Source organism: Taudactylus pleione, unplaced genomic scaffold (genome assembly GCF_031769625.1).
Source record: "Taudactylus pleione unplaced genomic scaffold, aTauple2 ptg000256l, whole genome shotgun sequence".
NCBI lineage: Eukaryota > Metazoa > Chordata > Amphibia > Anura > Myobatrachidae > Taudactylus > Taudactylus pleione.
The window spans coordinates 1,432,840-1,453,285 of record NW_028284658.1 but is presented as its reverse complement, the minus strand read 5'-3'; the positions used below and the strand labels follow the sequence as shown (position 1 = coordinate 1,453,285).

The 20,446-nt window shown below is 42.3% G+C and overlaps 1 protein-coding gene across 3 annotated transcripts in view; it reads right to left on the bottom strand.

Moving 5' to 3' along the window:
- Window positions 1-20,229, bottom strand: part of BPIFB6 (BPI fold containing family B member 6) — an 80,630-nt gene extending 60,401 nt beyond the window's left edge. For 2 of the 3 annotated variants that reach the window (XM_088480779.1, XM_088480780.1), the window contains exons 1-5: window positions 20,123-20,229; window positions 14,217-14,328; window positions 11,656-11,760; window positions 11,406-11,552; window positions 3,780-3,843 (exon numbers count right to left, since the gene is read on the bottom strand). In XM_088480779.1, coding sequence (XP_088336905.1) covers window positions 3,780-3,843; window positions 11,406-11,552; window positions 11,656-11,760; window positions 14,217-14,328; window positions 20,123-20,228 — 534 coding nt within the window. In that variant the 5' untranslated portion in view covers window position 20,229. Of the gene's footprint in view, window positions 1-3,779; window positions 3,844-11,405; window positions 11,553-11,629; window positions 11,761-14,216; window positions 14,329-20,122 lie in introns of those variants that run through there. The other variant, XM_088480781.1, reaches the window with a different exon arrangement.
- Between the last annotated feature and the right edge of the window lie 217 nt (window positions 20,230-20,446).

The window sequence follows — 20,446 nt, the reverse complement described above, 5'->3', positions numbered from 1 at the left end:
CGCACTGTCCAGGTTTCAAGTTTGGGAAATACTGGTCTATAGTAAGGGCTGGAGGGGAAAGACTCTAAAAACTGTACTTTCAAACATTTTGCATTTAGCTTATATAAATAAGATCAGCAGTCAGGTTAAATATCCCATAATAAATATACATACATAATATAACCAGTAGGAGACAGGAGTTTTCTGTCAACAGCATGCTACTCACAGGGCTGTATAGAGCCTCAGTGGGCCCAAGTAATGGCAAGGGGGCATGGTCTAATGTAAGGAGTCGTTGCCATGCCCCTTGCAAAAATATAATAAAACTACTATCTATGTGATGCCACGTGCTCCACAGGGTGGTGCCGGTCTGCTGCTCAGCCAGGGGCAGATCTGGGGGGGGCACGATCAGTGCAATCACTCTCCCCCCTCTTATCTGGTGCAGGCAAAGGTGTCTCCGTGTGCTCAAGGGGGGAAGGGGGAAGCGATAGATCAGTGCCTTTCTGCCCACCCCCTTCCCGGCGCCCCTGGCTATTCATTGCTGCCTGCTTCCTGAGTGAAGTAGATGGTCTAGATAGCTTAACGATGTGATTCGCATTGAATTGTGTCTTTAATGGCTCCACCCCCTAATAGTGATCATAGAGGAACGGGGTCTCAGAGAAACCCGTAGACTGTACAAGAAAAAGAACACAAAATAAAAGGAAAAACAACCTGTCTTTAGAAAAAGGCGGTCACATGGAGGCAAAAGAAAAAAAAGAAACATTAACTGAGCTTCAGACAGATGGAGAACAAATTGGAGGAAATTGATCTATTTTTAACCTCAGTAAAAAAAATTCTAACAACAGATCAAGCTAAAGTGTTAAAGTGTGAGTGGCTGGAATGTAACAGTGCGCACAGGCGCCGCCACTGGGAACACACAGGGACATGCAGTGAGCTCAGAGAGAGGTGATTGGCCAGCCGCCGCATGCTGAGCTGAGTGAGGAGGAGATAATCCCGGGAATATAGAACGCTGCTGCTGCTGCTGTGGATGGAGATGATGTATGAGCAGTAAAGTTCAAGACAAATAGGTGATTACTAGCAGCAGGAGGGTTATTATTATACCTGCAGGTGCTGATGGGTATGAAGTGACGTGTTAGTGATTGGAGACCACATTGACCCTTAGTATTGACTGTATTGACTTTGCCAGTTTCACCATTACCATCTCCAGAAAGCATGTTTGGAGGATGCTGCTCGGTTTGGAGTGTTTGCTACAGTAATATTTAGGTGTGGAAGAGGGTGGGTGAGGCTGTTGGAAGTCTTAGTGTTTTGTACTGGATTAGCTGCCATTGTACACTTGCATTCCTGAAAGTATGATAAGTATAACTAGAGAGAGTGAGAAAATGCTGGAGTCAGAAGCTGAAAGTAATCAATGTGTACTTGAGTAGATGAAATACCCTACACACTGGTCAGCGTTTGGGAGAGGTAACGGGGGGTGGTTAGGCAAACGCTGGCGCCTCAGGACCATTTAAACTCCATTACATGGGTGTGCATAAATTAGCCATTGCAATCTCCTTCGCAGCTCGAGAGCTCTCTATGTGTCAGGAGAGACGCTGTGTTTGAGACAGGTCAGACATTTAGAAGTTGCGTGACTGCCCCATCTGCGTCGATGTGTCCGATGTTTACACTGTTAAACGTCATCGGACAAATATGCTCAAGTAAGCTTTGGAAGACATTAGCATATTTTCTCAATTCCATTCTGCAAGAGATCGCAATTGCGATTGCATTAGCGTAAAATCTGAATCAGGCCTTCTGTGTACAGGGAGTATGGTGGTTCAATGTGGAGTAAGTATGACAAGGCCTTTAGGTTAATAGCGCAAAGGGCAAGCCCATAAAGTTTGGTATAAAGGATATGATTCAGACTTGTGCGCAAACCTGATGGTTTACCTACAAGTCCGATGGTGGGTAGACTACGCATGAACCATGCTGTGCATGTGCAGAACGGGTCCTGCGAGATCACTCGCATTGTCCCCTAAGCCACAGCATAATTGATATGCTGTGGCTGTTTTGGTGCAGGGAAAGCAACGCTGACCGATTTACAAAACAGGGGTGTGCCGAGGATGGAGTCTGCTTCTTCTGATGCATATTTCCTGGCCTGGGCTGAGCATTCCGACTGTCATTCTGCTTAGGCCTACTCAGATGGTTGATGGCTGCAACCAATCCGATGCTGCATCGTCGGTCGCAGCACTTGGATCTCCAATGCTGGCAGGAGGCGTCATTTGTGCTCAGATGCCTCCTGCTGCATTAACATATTTTCGTATCACTACTGCGTCCAAAGACGCGGCAGCAATGCTTATAGCGTACAACTCTGAATCAGGCCCATATTTGTCACCTGAGCCTGAAAGTTTATTCAAGGACTTTGGCTTCTCCATTGCAAAAGAAAAAACAGATAGTCCCAGGGCAGTTATACTGTATCCTACCTGGGCATTGAGGTTGACACCAAGAAACTTGAGTACAGGCTCCCCATAGAGAAGGTGGACATAGAGAAGGTGGAAATCTTGGAGGATCAATTAGCTGTTGTGCGAGAGCAAAGAAAGTAACACTATGACAAATGCAGTCATTGCTAGGGCTGTTGCATTTGGAGACACCTGAAAGAGCCAATGCAACAGGAAAAAATACATCATTTTGTTTGCATTGACAAAGAGATTAGGGAGGACTTACTGAAATGGAAATGTTTTATCCAGCAATTCATTGGCATGCGAATATGGCCCAGAACAATGCTGCCAAACCTTGCGCTACAGCTCTCTACTAACGTGTCAGGCGAGACAGGCTTTGGAACATAAATGCATGGAAAATGATGTGCCCAACCAAAGCCAGAGTAGTTGGACATTGTGCTAACCAAGAATTTCAATGCACTTAATTGTCCCCAATTAAAGTTGCAGTAGATATTTGGAGAAACAAGTTAATGTAGCTATAATGAGCATTCAATTTGGGATTAGTGCAGGCCATAAAAAAAATGTCTGCATCCTTCCCACCAGTCATCAGGCTACTCAGGTAGATGGTGACAACATGCTTGCATCACAATTTTATAATTAGAGCAAAGCACTTCTCAGATCGTCACAATAGCTGATGCGCTTTTAAGGCAGAATTGGTGGGTTAGTCTCAGTTTGCCATAATACTGTACTTGAGGATAGAGTAGGAAGGAGTTTTTTTTATAAGAGGATATTGATGCAGCCTTTTGCCAATATTGGTAGAAATATTTACCTTTTTAAGGTGGACAACAGATTGTAAATGAATGTTAATAAATGCTAATAGGGAGGACGAAAACAGATCATTACAGGATGTGTACCAAGATAAATTTAGAGAAACCGGCGCTAACACTTCAGAGCAGCAAAATGGTATCAATAGTAATAAATCACCATTCACCAGATCATAAAACATGTACATAAAAACAGGAAAGACCAATATATGCACTAGAAAAATGTTCAATACTTATAAAGAAATTATGGTAATCATTGATCTCACCAGGATGTCGTATATGATGTACATAATCCTCAAGAAAGTGCAGATATATAAAACCAAACAAAACAGTTTTTTTTATGTATCTGAACTTTCTCGAGGATTATTCGCATTATATACGACATCCTGGTGAGATGAAGGGTTACCATCACTTCTTCTGTAGAAATTGGCCGCAGCATTCGCATACAGATGCAGATGCAGCAAAATACAATCAGGCTGGTTTGTCCAGGTGCAAACTTAATTGATTTTTTTGGCAACTCCCAATTCCGCCATTATATGTTTCACTATGGATAAATATCTTAACTTACCGTAAGTGGCAAAAGAGTTTTCAGATTTTTATCCAGAAAATTATTCATCACATTGGGTAAAATTCTGCAAAAAATAATGGCAATTATTAGTAATGATAACACAATTATGAAGCCAAAATAAAGTTTGTGACAGCCAACCAAATTGTTATTTAGATTATTACAGTGATATCAGTCTAGTAGGCATTGGCTTGTTCCAAGATATTAGAACAACACAGTATTACCAGATGCCAGATTGATGAATACATTCTTCTTTATGCCTGCAAATTTGGTGCAAAATGTGTTCAACTTAACATGGGCCCCTTAGTAATTTATGCTACTCAGGGCCTGATTCCGAGCAGCACTCAGTGCCGATGTTCATGTACTGTAGTTCAGCAACTTTATTACAACTGCACATGTGCAAAAATGTATAAAAACTTTATGGTGCATGCGTTACACAGAGTGCACACATGAAGGCCCTATTGCAATCGAAATGGACGGTATCAGAAATGTTGTAGAAAAGGCATTTCTGAGCGATGGTTAGAAATGCACGCAAAAATGGTCCATTCAGTGGGTGTATTATGGGAGTGTTGCACGAGTGTCAGTGTAAACGGGTGCTTTCACAAATGCACAGATGCAGGCATAGGAGCCCGTGGTCAGACAGAGAAACTACACCTGCCATAGGACTGGTGCAAGTTTCTATGGTACGACCAATGGTGGCATCTAAGGATGCAACAAATCGGTATTACTGCATGCCCGGATGCTGAAAGTGGGCGTCTCAGGACTTGCACATTCGGTCGCACAGATGTACAGCAGGAAAAGAGTATGCAGCGGCATTTGCATAAAGTTGCAGAGTATGTAGCGGTATTTGTATGAAGTTGCAGAGTATGTAGCAGTATTCGTATGAAGTTGCAGAGTATGTAGTGGTATTTCAAACTGTGTGCGCTTTTGCATCCACCTCTGAATAGGACCCTCTGTCTGATTCTCAAAGAGCTGTCATTTTTTTCATGGTAAACAAATTTGAAAGTTTTAGTTTATATAAACACTTTTTACAACATCATGTCTACATTGGCTAGCTTTCAAAGGCGATTAATTTCTCTGACAGGTAAAGACTGAGGGTTAGGGACTGTTATGAAACTCCTGCACTATTACATACATTACCCTAGAGTACCTCTATGGAGAGTGTTGTGCCTATAACAACCACCGCTGTTACTTTTGTGATAGACGCACACACCGGTACTTAGGTGGCTGCCAGGTCTTATTCCTCTGAACAGTAGGGGCTTATGCAACAGACAGGAGATCACTAGGTAATAACTGGCGCTCTCAGGAAAAAAACAATAAAGACTCTGGTCCCAACAGTAAAAAAAGAAAACACACATTTATTATTGCCCGAGCCCCCCATAAAAGACTGACCTGACCTGTCGGAAGCAGAGAAGAGAGAGGAATTTGCTAAAACAAAGGGATGAAGAGGGAAAAGGAAAAAGGTCTAATGCACAGGTAATGCTACTATAATTCAGTAAACAGTTTGTAGGCAATTCCATGGGTCAAAAAAGCTATATCCACAAATATCCTCTATTCAGTAATAAGGTGCATAAGGGAGTTGTGGTGGTGCTGCTCAGAGTAAACAATCATAGCTACAAAAGAAGGAGAAGGTCAAAATGACCTACAAAGACTCTATTAATGGAGCACTATTATGGCTAAATTTGATAAAACTTAACCTTTATTAATTATCAAGGTAAACAATAAAAATAACTTACAGAACAGACATCTGAAACAGAAGGAACAGGGTGTGAACGAGTTGTAAGAGGGGTATGAGGAATCATTCCTCATGGGCCGGTGAAATATGATAGACAATTACTAAGTAAAACATATATACACTTACTGACAAAAATACATATAACAAAGAAACAATTACTTAAAATACACCCCGGGTCAATCACAAAATATCACAAATGATTTTTATATCATATCAGGCGTGACTGTAGCTCTGTGTTGCTGTTACTCCTTATGGTTAAAGAATAGCTGATTGCACCAAATGTTACCATATGTGATACCCCTGAAAGTGTATTGGCCAGTTCATAGGAGTACATATTAATGGACATATAGAATGCATTGTCTTTTAATATAATGTCAATTCATATATGTACACAAGTTTAATGTAATAGCATGCCAGTCAGATATAAACTAGGGATGTGCGCCGGACCATTTTTGCCGGATTTGGATTTGGTTCTAATTTGTCGTCCGGCTTTGGATTTGGATTTGGATTTGCCAAACTGCGGTGACTGGCTTTGGATTTGGATTTGGATTTTTTACAAAAATTTACAAAAAAAGCTAAAATCACATAAATTGGTCTTTTTTTTCTTCCTAGAGTATTATTAACCTCAATAACATTAATTTCCAGTCAATTTAGACCATATCACAGCTTATAATATTGTTTTCAACATTATTGGCCAAAGGTTGCAGTGAGCTGACTAGTTACTAAGCGACAAAGCAGCGGCACAACGACAGACACCACAGTATAAAGCACATCTATGACACATTGCCACACAGCAGTGGCAGAAATGAAAGTAGTGCACCCACCCAGTGGGGTACGGCCAGCAGAGTCACAGTACTTGTTTACATAGTGGGCTAGGGCCCAAGGAGTCACAGTGCACAATCTTATTCCCATTACACCGCACATAGGGCCTGATTCACATTACACCATAAAGTAGTGTCTCCTATTTATGTTACGACACACAGTAGTGCCCCTTTTACACAATGCCCACAGTAGTGACCCTTTTACACAATGCCCAGAGTAGTGCCCCTTTTACACAATGCCCCCAGCAGTGGTGCCCCCTATGCAGTCCCCTTAGTAGTAGGGTACCCTATGCAGTGCCCCCAGTAGAATGCCCCCCAGTAGTATGCCCCCCATTAGCAGGCCCCCACAGTGGTATGCCCCCCATTAGCATGCCCCCTATTAGCAGCCCCCCCCCAGTAGTAGGCCCCCCCAGTAGTATGGCCCCCCCAGTAGTAGGCTCCCCCAGTAGCTGCCCCCCCCCAGTAGTATGCCCCCCCCAGTAGTATGGCCCCCCAGTAGCAAGCCCCTTAGTAGTATGGCCCCCCCAGTAGCAGCCCCCCCCCAGTAGCAGCCCCCCCCCCAGCAGTATGGCACCCCCGTAGCAGACCCCCCAGGAGAGCCCCCGACCCTTACACAAGTAAAAAAAAAAAAAACTTACCTGTATCCCCGCTCCCGCGCCGTCCGCTCTGCTGTCACACGCTGAGGAGGGAGCCGGAAGACGGAGCCCATGTGTGAGCTCCAGCCGGCTCCCTCCGTGCAGCAGCCAATGAGAGTCTGTGTGACTCTCATTGGCTGCTGTAGCAAACACACAGCTGCCGCTGGCGGCTGTGTGTTTGTATCTGTGTAGGGCAGACTCCTATCACAGCGGTCTGCCCTACACAATAGGAGCCCTGATGCCGGATTCTCCAGTGAGAATCCGACATCAGGCGGCCGCCGTTCGAGTCAGGCGGTGAACACCCGAACACCCAATGTTCGGAGCGGTTCGGATTCCACAGAATCCGAACCGCTCATCTCTAATATAAACATGTATGTGCTGTTTGATAGGTATATAAATACAGTGCCTATAGACAAAACATGTCCAGTTGATGTGTATATGGACTCTGTTACAAATACAACAATAGTGATAACAACAGTTCACACATACATTCGCCGAAGCTTTATTGATCAGGAATGCTTCTTTCTTGAGCTGTGAAATAAATGGGTTAACGAAATATCTTAATGCTTCTATATGCAACAGTTATAATGACTCTACTCTCATATCAGGTTGAATTAATATATAAGTCCTAGAATGTCCCTTAAGTCACTTAACCTCTTGCCAGTAACCCGCCAGATTGGTGCACATTAGAAGCTAAGTAGGTTGCTTACAATATCCTAGTACTGTAGAAACAATGTTCTCAATAATATTATAATAATATAATAATAATATTACATCACTAAAGGATGCTATCTGCCAATGTTGTTGTGGACTTGTATGTTGCAAACCCGGGTTTGAGGATTTCTTTAGTAGTCTACAGCTGATGCTAATTATCTTTGTCTCAAACTGGTGTCTGATGAAACTTCAGACATCAATATAACATACTGAGTTCTGTAGTATTTTTTATTGCTATAATGCAGCTTTAATATACCTTTCCTGTTTAGTAAATAGACAGGACCTGCACTCTGTTTCTCATGTTATATGTAGTGATAGTACCTTCCCACAGCAACAAGTTGTTTGACTATATTTACTGAAGTAGTCTGTGATGGGGCAAAAGCTATCCTGGGCTCTTACAGTAGCTGCTCTTAGATTTCAGTCTCCTCAACAGAAGAACAGTTATATTGCAGTGAGGATTGGCCCTTGAGGGAAAGCTTATGACTAAAGCTTATGACTGAAGTAGTAATGCTGGGTGGTGCTGATTTTATTTACAGACCTCTCCTGTGGATCAGCTTAGCAGATTTAGGCCCTGATTCAGAGCCGGACGCTCTGACAGAGCGCTCGCTCTGAGTCAGGGCCGTCCCTCCTCCTTTTTGGAGCGGCCTCCTGGCCACTCGCATAGCTGTGGGTGACCACCCACAGCTATAGAGAGCGGCCAAAATGATGGTCGCGATGGTCAAGACCATCGCGACCATCGGGCTTGCGACAAGACCCTTGCGGTAGGGTCTCGCTGCCGCAAGCCCTGGAGTGCTTTTTGCTCTATCAGAGCCAAAAGCACTCCCACCGACATCACTAGTGATGTCAGTGGGGCCGGCCCCAGACGGTAGGCATTCCCATGGGAACACCTCCGTCTGGGCAGCCACACCCCCGGCACGCCCACCAAAGGGGGCGTGCTGTCAATCACCATCGACAGCACGCCCCCTTTGGTGCAAGACCCATAACAACGGCTTGGCCGTCGTTATTAGGGTCTCGCGCATGCGCACGAAGGAGCTGCCTCCGTCGTGCGCACTTGGGCAACATCGACCCGCTTGCGAGCACTCATCGCTCCTGAGCGGGTCTGAATCAGGCTCTTAGTACCCTAGAGGATCCGGACAGCGGTCCCTCCTGCAGGCTGGCCCCCGGCTGTCAGTCATCAGCTCCAGGGGAGGTCTCTGGGTGGATCCTTCCTGTACAGCTTCCTGCTGGTAGCATCCTCACAGCTCTCTGGCTGTCTGTAACCCGGCTGACACCTTCTGACTGCAATGGGTCCACACAGTGGGCACCGGTAAGTCCCGCTCTCTGGTAAGCGCAGCACTTTCCTCACGGCTGGCATATCTCAAGCACCCTCCTCCCAGCAGCCTCCACGGGCCCCTTATATATCAGCGGTTGCGTGCGGGGACCTCTTCCCGCCAACCGCACACATGCCGCTCTCTCCACTGGCCCCCTGATTAGTTCAGAGGGAGAAGGTTTCCCCTCTGCTGCGGCAGCAATGTGCCGCTCCTGGCCGCGTGCCCACTGGATCCCTGTGTCCAGAGTGGGCAGTGGGTTCCACTGTTTCTCCAGTTCCACTGTTTCTGGGCAGTCCATATACACATCAACTGGACATGTTTTGTCTATAGGCACTGTATATATATATACCTATCAAACAGCACATACATGTTTATAAATGACTGGCATGCTTTTACATTAAACTTGTGTACATATATGAATTGACATTATATAAAAAGACAATGCATTCTATATGTCCATTACCATGTACTCCTATGAACTGGCCAATACACTTTCAGGGGTATCACACATATAGTACACAAGGATGAAAGTCAGGGTATGAAAAACCTGAATGACACTAGGTTCTGCTGCTTCCCATCTTACCAAGGGCATAGGGTGGGGAGTGAGAGACCAGTGTCCTATAGTGTCCCTTGGAAACAACAGTCAATACCGTCCCCCTGTAGCAGACTACTGGGCTGCAGGCTGCAGACGATAGGAGTGTGAAGATAAATATAAACTTTAGGCATATAATGATATTGATTCAAAATACAGATTAGTATAGATTCATTGTGCTGTTCCAAAGTTTAACGGATATCATTAACGATGTTTATATACCATCCAGTGTAAGTTTAATACCAATTTAAACATTGACATTCAGTAAAGTGCAAATAATTATAACAGCAGACAACAGTAAAAATACAGGCAATATTCGGTTTTAATAGCAGCAATAATTCATAAAGTGCAGCCGTATTTTATTATGTAAAAACCATCAACAAGGTGGAATAATATACAGTCTTAAAATGCAATTTTGGATCTATGCATAGAAGATGTATGGTATTTATAGTAAATACTTTGTGCAGGTCAGCCCTTTAACCAGATGGCTGATCCGTGTGTAAGTACTAACAGCAAATTTCTTATGCAGATATTATGTTAGACCATCAACGAGGTGGAATAATATATACTCTTAACATGCGATTTGGGTCTATGCATAGAAGATGTGTAGTACTTCCCTAAGTCAGACGGCTGATCTGTGTGAAAGTACTAACAGCAAATGCCTTATGCAGATCTGCCTATGGTCAAACGGCTATTTATAGAAAATCACATATAAGGTGAATTTGACATCAAAGTCCAGATATATAGTTCAAATCTAAAAATATGGACTTTGTGGTGCTATAAGTATATAGATTAGCCTTTGAGTAAATGGCTATGCCATATTTAAATGAAGACAACAATTCAGAAGCACACATAGAGATGTCCTAATAGCCGTGCCTATTCAGAATTAAGAGGCTAATCCCTTAACAAGACATACGAAAAAAATGACAAATAGTCATGTAACCTGGGTGTATGGGTGTCCCACCCTGCGAAGTAGTGGGGCACCCTGGGGACCGACGTGCATTTCGCCTGCGTGGCTTGATCAAGGAAGAATCAGCTGTGTTACTTAGTAATTGTCTGTCATATTTCTCCCGTCCCATGAGGAATGATTCCTCATACCCCTCTTACAACTCGTCCACACCCTATACCTTCTGTTTCAGATGTCTGTTCTGTAAGTCATTTTTATTATATTTCCCTTGATAATTAATAAAGGTTATGTTTTATAAAATGTAGCTGTAAGAGTGCTCCATAAATAAAGTCTTTGTAGGTCATTTTGACCTTCTCCTTCTCTTGTAAGAGAGAAGAATTCTCAGTCCATTCCTGTAACCTGTACTCAAAAGGAGTCACAGCCTCAGTCAGCCAGCAGAGCAGGCACAGCTTCACAATGATTCACTACCATGAGGCTGTGTTGCTGCTGATCTCCACGGGTCAGAGGAGCATGTGATGGACTCCACCAATTAGAGCTCAGCACATGCACCTCTGTCCCCCTTATAAGATCTCATGGGATTTTCCCGGTGGTGCAGTGCCCCAGTAGCTGCTGGGCCCCATTAACCCACCTGCAGCCACCACCAGGTTAGTCAAAACAGTTGATGATGTCTGCAAGCAGCTACACTGCATCCTTATCCCTGCTATACTAAACTGTGTGATCGCTGCAGGACCCGCCCTCTCGTTATAGACGACTTGGCCAAATAGTACCACAAACACCACACTAATAGCCTCAGTCCATCACAATATAGCAAGAATGTGTTTAACCAAAGAAGGAATAGTAATAGAAAACCAACATGACGAAAGAGAAGAAGAATGTGCACCAAAGAAATTCCGTTAAACACTGTTTTCTACTTACCCTTTGGGTAGATTGGCCTTGACATCAATGAGAATGGTTTGGCAATCTGTTCTAACCATTTTAGGGCAATTTGTATCTCCTTTCTCAAAGGTTGTATTTGTAATAATGTTTACTTCCAGTCTCATATCTGTACGTCCACCAAGGAAACTGTTAATAATACAGAACTATGTTTATAATAATACATTGCTAAGGTGATAGAACCCCTAATATTTATCCATAAATACCTTTTACTGTAGATGACTCATCTCACCTTTTCCCACTGATATGTATCTTATTTGTCACAAACATTTGGATGCCAATGCCCAATATAAAGTTGAGTGAAATCTTGGGGAACTCTATCTTTTCCATCTTTATACTTTGAATAAAAGAAATACAGTAGATAATTGGTTTATTAATTTGTAGTGTTAAATAAATAACTATGAGTGCTGAGAAATAAATCTCAGAAACAGCAATACATATACAGTCAACTACTGTACCTGTAGCTATGTTTGCACCAGCCCCGTTCCTGTGCATTGGAAACTGTTGTTAATTAATCTTGTAATACCTTCTCATAGAAACAGTGTGGACTCAACTTATGTTAAAGGCTTCACCACTTTTCTTATTTCTACTTTAACCCTTACTTTTACCTTTATAAGCATTTTTCTTACAACAGCCTGTATGTCCACTATACTGTTTAAGTTATAACTATCCACGTATAGCTGTAAGAGTTGTTAATACATCACTTTGTCTGTACCCATGTTTTGCCAATTTTAGCTTTGTTCAGAGACCATAAAATACAGCTAGAATCCACAATACAATAGTTAACATTGTTTCCTATGGAGATAAACTGTAAGCTGAAACTAACATATAACCAATAACCGCTAAGAACATTTCTCACATATATATAATAAGCCAGAAAGTATGTCTGTCTGTCTATTTGGGGTCTATTTAAGTATTTATCAAGCAGTGAAAAGCATGGAGAAGTGGACCAGTGGAGAAGGTGCCCATAGCAGCCAATTAGCTTTCAAGTAGCATTTATCAAGTACAGTCTATCAAATAATAGGTAGGCGCTGATTGGTTGCTATAGGCAACTTCTCCACTGGTCCACTTCTCAACACTTTTCACTGCTTGATAAATAGACCCTTTTGTCCTTTATTCACGGCCAGAGTTTTGAACCTAGTGTAGCTCCACCAAATTTGGCATGGTGGTGTAGTTTGACCAGGATTAGGTTTTTGCCTAGGTTTGAACATCGTCAGGGCCACACACTGTCACACAATCCCTAAAAATGGGGACACTCTTAAATTACACAGGTTCCGGGGCTGGCTCAAGTGGAAATTTGCAGTCTGCCAAAATCCTGTGTGAAAGCTACAAAAGTATTCTTTGAACGTCACAGCCTGAGCAAGTCAAATTTTTTGACAAACTGTATGCAAGTCCATATTAAATCCAGAGATAGTCCATTTGAAGTAACCATATATATTAGAAAGCCCTCTATGTTTGCATGCAAGGGCATAACTAGAACTTTATGGGCCACATGACAAATCTTAAAAGGGCCCCGCAGTGGTTAAAAAAACCACCAACACATAGATTTGCCCCCACACAGAGCCAATTCAGGTTATGCCACATAGTAGTACCCCTTATACACATTATGCCACACAGTAGTAGTGCCCCTTATACATTATAAGAACATTGTAGTTGTGCCCCAAATAACACATTATTCCACACAATAGTAGTGCCCCTTACACATTAAGCCACACAGTACTGTCCCTTATAACATTATGCCACACAGTAATGCCCCTTACACATTATGCCACCCCTAGCAACTCACCTCCCTGTGTCACTCCAGCAGCCTCTTGCCTTCCCTTGTGTGCCATCAGCAGCCAGCAGTGGTGTGGATTTAGGGCCGGGCCACCAGCTAATTATAGCTGGTGCACCGGCAGGCAGCGTCAGACAGCGCTGGCGCAATTTGAATCTGGCACCGGTCGTGAGCCAATTCGAGCTTGCGGACTGGCAACCAATTAGGAGCCACCGCTGCTGATTGGCTGCCGATCCGCCAACTCTGATTGCTTCATGACCGGTGGCACTATCTCTCCATGTCTGCCTGCCGGTGCACCAGCTGTAATCATCCAACAGGCCAGCACCAAATCAACACCGCTGACACCCGGGCCTACCTCAGTGTTCTTGACTGGACTAGCCCACCTTGTGTGTGTGACTGGGTGCAGGGGGAGTGGTGGGCCACAGAGGCAGCTTGGGCACCTTAGCAGTTGCACCCTTGCACCCATGGTAGTTACATCAGTGTTTGCATGCAAGTTAGCACACAGTGAGGTCCTTTTCAATGGACCAATGGGGTTATAATAAGTGAGGACAATTTAAACAAATAAAGGCTGCAGGTGTGTTGCAGGGTCCAGTCTTCAACCCGGGCAGTACTGGATATCCCAGCTAGTGTTCAATACTCTACAAACACCTTTCAAAGTGCTAGGTCAATTAAAGTAAACTAGTCAAGTTCATACTTGACCAACAGGTTGGCTTGGATGATAAACCTTCTTACTGAACTCAGTCCCAGCTGTCTCTTTCATAATCTGCCATGATGCCACTGCTATTTTGATAATAAAACACCCATGTTACTACATCGCATGCGCTAAGCCCACAAGTATACAGTATATGGCTACCCCTCCCCCAAGTTATACTACGGGTTTCAGTAATTCAGTGGTATGCTACTGCTTAGGCTTTACATTACTGTTTTTTATTATCCATTTTCAGGTCTCTGTGACTATATGAGGAATAGTAGAAATGAGTGTGATAACATGTGCATGATGATTGTAAAAATGCACTTACTTTGAAATGCCCTTTACTGGACTTTTACCCTTTTTGCCCAGGGCTTTTTTAGCTTCTGGTGAGTCTCCCATTTTTTGGAGAGTGCCTTTATTTGTCAGAATCCCTGTCACGACTGAAATAGTGAGAATTTGTTATTATTTTACATCATTATTACCACATAAAAATTACATGAGATAGTGTCAATAAGAGATTCACAATCACCAAATCTGTAAAATGTGTTATTATCTTTGATGTTAGAGACCCATCTGATGAGGTTCACCTTGATATGATAAAGCATACATTTTTAGCCACACTTGCTACGAACCTTATTTATACTCCATGTCATTTTTGAGTTTATCAAAATGTTTGATTATCAGTATTCTTAGTGATTAGAGTGTACACTTGCATGGCAGCACCTATTATTATTTTTAAGATTAAATCCAGCCCTCCCTCCTTCCCTTTTCCACAATACCAATTTGGTTAACAGTTTATTATTATTATTATTATTATTATTATGATCTTTTATTTCTATGGTGCCACAAGGGTTCCGCAGCGCCCTACAAAGTACATAAACAAGTAAGCAGAACAAGAGAACAGTGACTTACAAGATAATTCAGGACAAGTACATGGTATGGGGGAGGGGGCTTGGACTGCACACCTAATTTTAAACATTACCTGTAAGTACATGGTATATAAACAATTGTTACAACAGTGGTCATAACCCTCAAATAAGTAGTACTGTGACAGAAGTCAAGGGTTAGGTGCCAAAGGTAATAGTAAGGGACGGAAAAGCACATGCAGAAGAGGGCCCTGCTCCTGAGAGCTTACATTCTAGGGGTAGACAAATAGGAGTGACGCAGATGGGGTGGATAGTGATCATGTAGATTAAAATAATTTAATCATTTTAAAAAATAGATAATTTATTATGTGTAAAAGTTTTTAATATTTTATACGAGGGCTGATTGAAAAGTTTGGGGCCTAAGGTACAATGAAATGTGCTAAACAGTTCTTATTATTGTCACATAAAATTAACTTCTTTTAGGATTACATATTAAGTTTCAAGTTAATAACTGTTGTTGTTTTTCTTTTACAGACATTTGAAATGGACAGGATGATAGATTTTCAAAAAATGGACGTAATTGCTCATCATGCAGTCATCCGCTACCTTGTCATAAAGGGTTTAACACCCACAGAGATCCATGAGGACATAGTTATGACCCTAGGGGAGGTTGCTCCTTTTTACAGCATGGTTAAGAAAAGGGCAGCAGAATTCATACAAGGAAAGGAGAGCCTTGAAGATGATCCCTTACCTGGTGTCGCAACTCTCGGGTAGATTATGGATGCGGCCCATATTTAGGGAATTAACATGACCTATTACTGAGGTGTGGAGTCTAATGTGCTGGCGGTTTTCACCAGGGACCCTCGCAAGAAGGTATGGGCTTGGCTGCGTCCGACACACAGGTCGCGGCCCCCAGGATAGGTAAGGGTCCAACCAGCCTCAATTAGCCCCACCTACTTCCTGTGCCCGTCCCTTTAAATTTAAAGCAGAGCAGCGCGCACGTCCCTATGGGAGCTGCGTCTGCCTGCACATACAGCCACCAGGGGAGAAACAGTGGGGAGCCACCAGGGGAGAGGAAGCGGCGAGTCGCCGGGGAGGAGACAGCCGAGGACAGTGGGCGCCGGGAACACACTGCCCGCTGCCCACACTCCTGCGCCGCCGGACCCGGTAAGTGACAACCGAGGCCTGTAACCTTTAACACACAGGAAACCACTGACAAAATCCATTACATGATATTGGAAGATCGAAGAATAACAGAGCGTTACATTGCCAAACATCTGTTCATCTCTCAGGAATGTGTTCATGCTGATAATCACAATGAACTCCGAATGACAATACTTTCAGATCAATGGGTTCCAAAACTTTGTGTTGATTACAAGCGGGAACGTCTCACCTTGGCAAAGACCAATCGGGCTCTGTTTGATGCAGAGTCTAAGAGGTTTCTTCAGCAATTTGTAACCATGGATAACACTTCCAACTTGAGACTAAAGAACAATTAAAACAGTGGAAGCATCAGGGATCTCCTGCTCCAAAGAAGGCAAAGTCAGTGCTGTCTGCTGGAAAGGTGATGGCCTTCATCTTTTGTGATGCAAAAGTACTGCTGGTGGACTGCCTTGAATAGGGTAAAACTGTCAACGGGACATACTATGCTGATCTATTGAAGCAGCTACAACAAAGAATCAAGAAGAATCATCGTGGAAAGTTGACAAGAGGGGTACTCTTCCACCAAGAGAATGCTCAAGCTCACAAGTCACTGGCGGCCATGACTACCGTCTAGAATTATGGATTCCAACTGCTTGAACACCTGTTGTATTCACCTGATTTGGCACCCTCTGACTACTACCTTTTCCCTAAACTGAAGAAAAAGCTCAGCAGTTGCCAATTTGCCAAGGATAATGACGTCATTGAAGCCGTTGATCAGTTTTTGAGGCCACAAGTTGCTGACTTCTACAAGATAGGGATATGTATGCTCTATGACTGCTCATCTAAGTGTGTACATCTACAAGGGGATTACGTTGAAAAATAATGCAGTTAAATTGCCTACTTATAAATCCTTGTATTTTAGGCCGTGAACTTTTCAATCACCTCTAATACCTTTTAAATAAAAATATTTTTCAACTTTTTTTTTTTTAATTTTTCCAATTTTGTAGAAATGAAGGCCAAATCTGGCAATCTGCTCAAAGATTGGCATAGCAAAGTGGTAAGTTAGTCATTACCTCATCTATACAGAATCAGCAACATTTTTCTGTATACATTTTGGCAATGAGGAATAATATATCAGAACAAAATGGCTGTTCATGATAAATAGGACACAATGTGTTTGAAATACAGTAGATCTCTTGATTTTAACAGGAATAAAACTCTTCAAGTTTCTAGGTCATCTTGCTGATGTAGTTTAGTCAAGTGGTATCAAAATCACAGTGCCGCAAATCTACGGCAGCAATGCAGACTGGTGAGAATACAAGGTAAGTGGACTTCCAGCCAATAACACATTTAGCAATACCTCTGGCTTTCAGTGTTGTTGAGCTGCCAAGCCCAGCATGTCCTGCTGGAGGGCAAGCTGGAACTTGTAGCTCCAAAATAGCTGGAGAGCAATAGATTGGTACCTAATACCACCTTAAGAAATGGTTTGCTGTTCATGCACTACGAAAACCAGGCTATAATGTTTTCCAAACACATTTCCATGTTCCGAGGTGCTATTTCATGGTCCACCACTACTGTATTTGCCCAGTGGGCCTTTAATGTCAGTGTCCAACAATGCACCTGATGTTGTTTTCCACTGCAGCTCACTCCCACATGTTGGCAATACCCCTCCCATGGCGGTATTCCAAATTTCGGGGGGTATGTAGTACACATTTATTCCAGGAGTACCATGACTCCATGCTATGCCTATGGTGCTCTAATACATCCTAACATGTTAACACTTTACGCCCATTGTGATAATGCTATGGCATTCTATTTCTCTTTGGGAGTGGAATACTCTAACTGTTTTTTGGCAGCAGAGGTGCAAACATAACAGTATTGCAAAACTGCACAAAAGGCAACTCGGTTCAATCTCTGATTTACACCTCACAGAAAGCATAGTGAGGAATAGAAGGAAACTGTTTTAGAAACATCATTAATATTCCTATTATCCTAATTTGGATACACTGCCATTGAAGTAGATTTGTATGGCCATTGAACTTACTCCTGGAGACTAGATCCTTGCTTCTTCATACTTAGTAGTATAGTTCTGTTCTTAAATCATTTTCTTATTAAATTAAATTTCTTACTTTTTTAGACTAAATTAGCAAGGCTCTCAAGTCCTTCATAAGATAGTATTGTAACACATTGTCTCTAACAGCCTCATATCATGAAGCTATGATTGTGAACTAATTTGCACAGTCCCAATCATGTGACTGCTGTGAGTTACATGGTCCTGATCATGTGTATTAAATCACAATCATCGCAGTAAAACTTTGGGCCTGATTCAGAGCCGGACGCTATTAGCGCTCGCTCATTCAGAAAAAGAGGGTGGCTATTCAAATGAGCCGTTTGCTCCTTGTGGTCTGTTGCCGTCTCCATGTCTGAACGAGCGAACAAAACATGCGGACGTTTATTTGAAAAATACGCCCCCTGGCCGCTCGCATCATACGTCATGTCCGCTATTTAATAGATTAATCGAGTACATCGAACAGCGTATGAACTGCTCGCTATTCTTGTGGTTGGTTTTTCCTACCACTATATTGCGAGCAGTTCTGACTATAAAACAACCAAGTGACGTGGTCAATGACGCTGCTGTATTAATTATGCACACCCATAAAACGCCCGCTTTGACCTTTAAGCACGCCTGCGTTCTGATCTCCACTCCCCGTTTTCAAGCACCTTCCCCAGTTACCACCCACATACGCCTCATTCTGCAACTCAAAATAGCAGGCATTCGCTATATAGCGAACAAACGATTTTCGGCGGCACTGACTGGTTCGCGCATGTGTATTATAAATCGTACGCATGCGCAGATGGGCGAACATCGCTCGGAACGAGCGTACTGCCGCTTACGAGCGGCTCTGAATCAGGCTCTTTGTCCAAAGTATCATCATTTTAACAGCCGTGTACACCCTGGAGAAATACTAGTGGTAATTGTGTCAGCATAGAATTTGATTACATTAAATTACTCAGTTCCCAATCCTTTATCTTCCCATAGGAAAGAGTTTAGAAGACTTTATTATTCGCTAGATTAATTGTCTGGTCCAGCGGTTCCCAAATTGTGCATCCTGGGGTGCCTCAGGACACTTGCAGGGGTGCCTCAGGACACTTGCAGGGGTGCCTCAGGTTGGTGGTCCAGCACCAAATCAAATTATTTATGGTCAATGTAATGTAAATATGTGGGCAAACAGAAGTGTAAACCTGTCTACCACCACATAATTGAAACTAAGGATGACAGTTAATCCCAATTTACTTCACTTTACTACTGTACTTCATTCTTTTCTGAATTTATCAATAAAAAACGTAAACTTAGGTGTGCCGTGAAAACAAGGCTGATACTCTCGGCGCCGTGATTAAAAAATAAGAAAAGTTTGGGAACCACTGGTCTAGTCAGTTGTTAGTTTCAGCTAGCTAGAACAGAACATCACAACAACATTGTTCTTTGTCCCATAACCACCTCAAATCTTTCAAAATGTATATACATATATCAGGTGTCCCTGTACTTGAAATATTATCTGGGCTGTGCTAATAATGTAAAAGTATATGAAAAATAATGGTATCTTATGCCTATAAAATGTATATATATCTAATGCAAATACACTACCAAATGAAATTCCTGACTCTCTAATATCCAACATTAATGTAAACTATGTTTAGAAAGTGTTGTTAATGTCAATTGTACCATCATGATGAAGTTAAACTCTATTATCTAAATGGCACCAATGGCATGGACTCTTGAATTCTATATATTGTACATTGCAGAATAATAAAATCAAATATTTACATATTGCTTTCATTTCTGTAAAAGCTCTTAGAGTGAATAATCCTGAAGCCTTTATTTATATAGCACATGAGAAATAGTTTAGTTCACATATTTCTTAAAGTTTTGGGAACACTATGTTATTAAATGCAACAAGTGATGTGAATTGTGTAATTAGGAGTTATGAAGAGACAAGAGACAGGTTTCATATATAGGAGTCATTTTTACATATTTTTCTTTTCAGAATAGCATTACACAACTGTTTGCAAATGAATAAAAAAAACTACAATAAAAACCAATATAATTTGTTACAACATTGCTATGTCTTAGCAGTGCAAAACACTAGTAAGCACAAAACACTAGTAAACAAGCTTTTCTATGCCAATATTAACAGCAGCACATACTGTAAATTGCACTCCTTACCATTCTGTAACGCACAGCTGTCCAGTTGTAAGTATGCCCCAGGGTCATCTGACTGACACAGTGTTAGAAGAGCAAGGAAGACCCCTAGGTGGTAAAGCAGGGCCATGTTTCAGTTCTCGCATTCACTGCACATACAGTACTAGTACTAACCAGATCCGGCAAGTCCTGTACAGATAAATGCAAATCAAATCTGCTTCATATGTTTGTGTCTGATTCAACTTCAGATATCACTTACACCACATTTTCAATCACATGGCAATGCTCTCCTTAAAGGAGAACTTTTAAATAGTTAATAATTTAATATAAGCATACAAATTTTTTTTG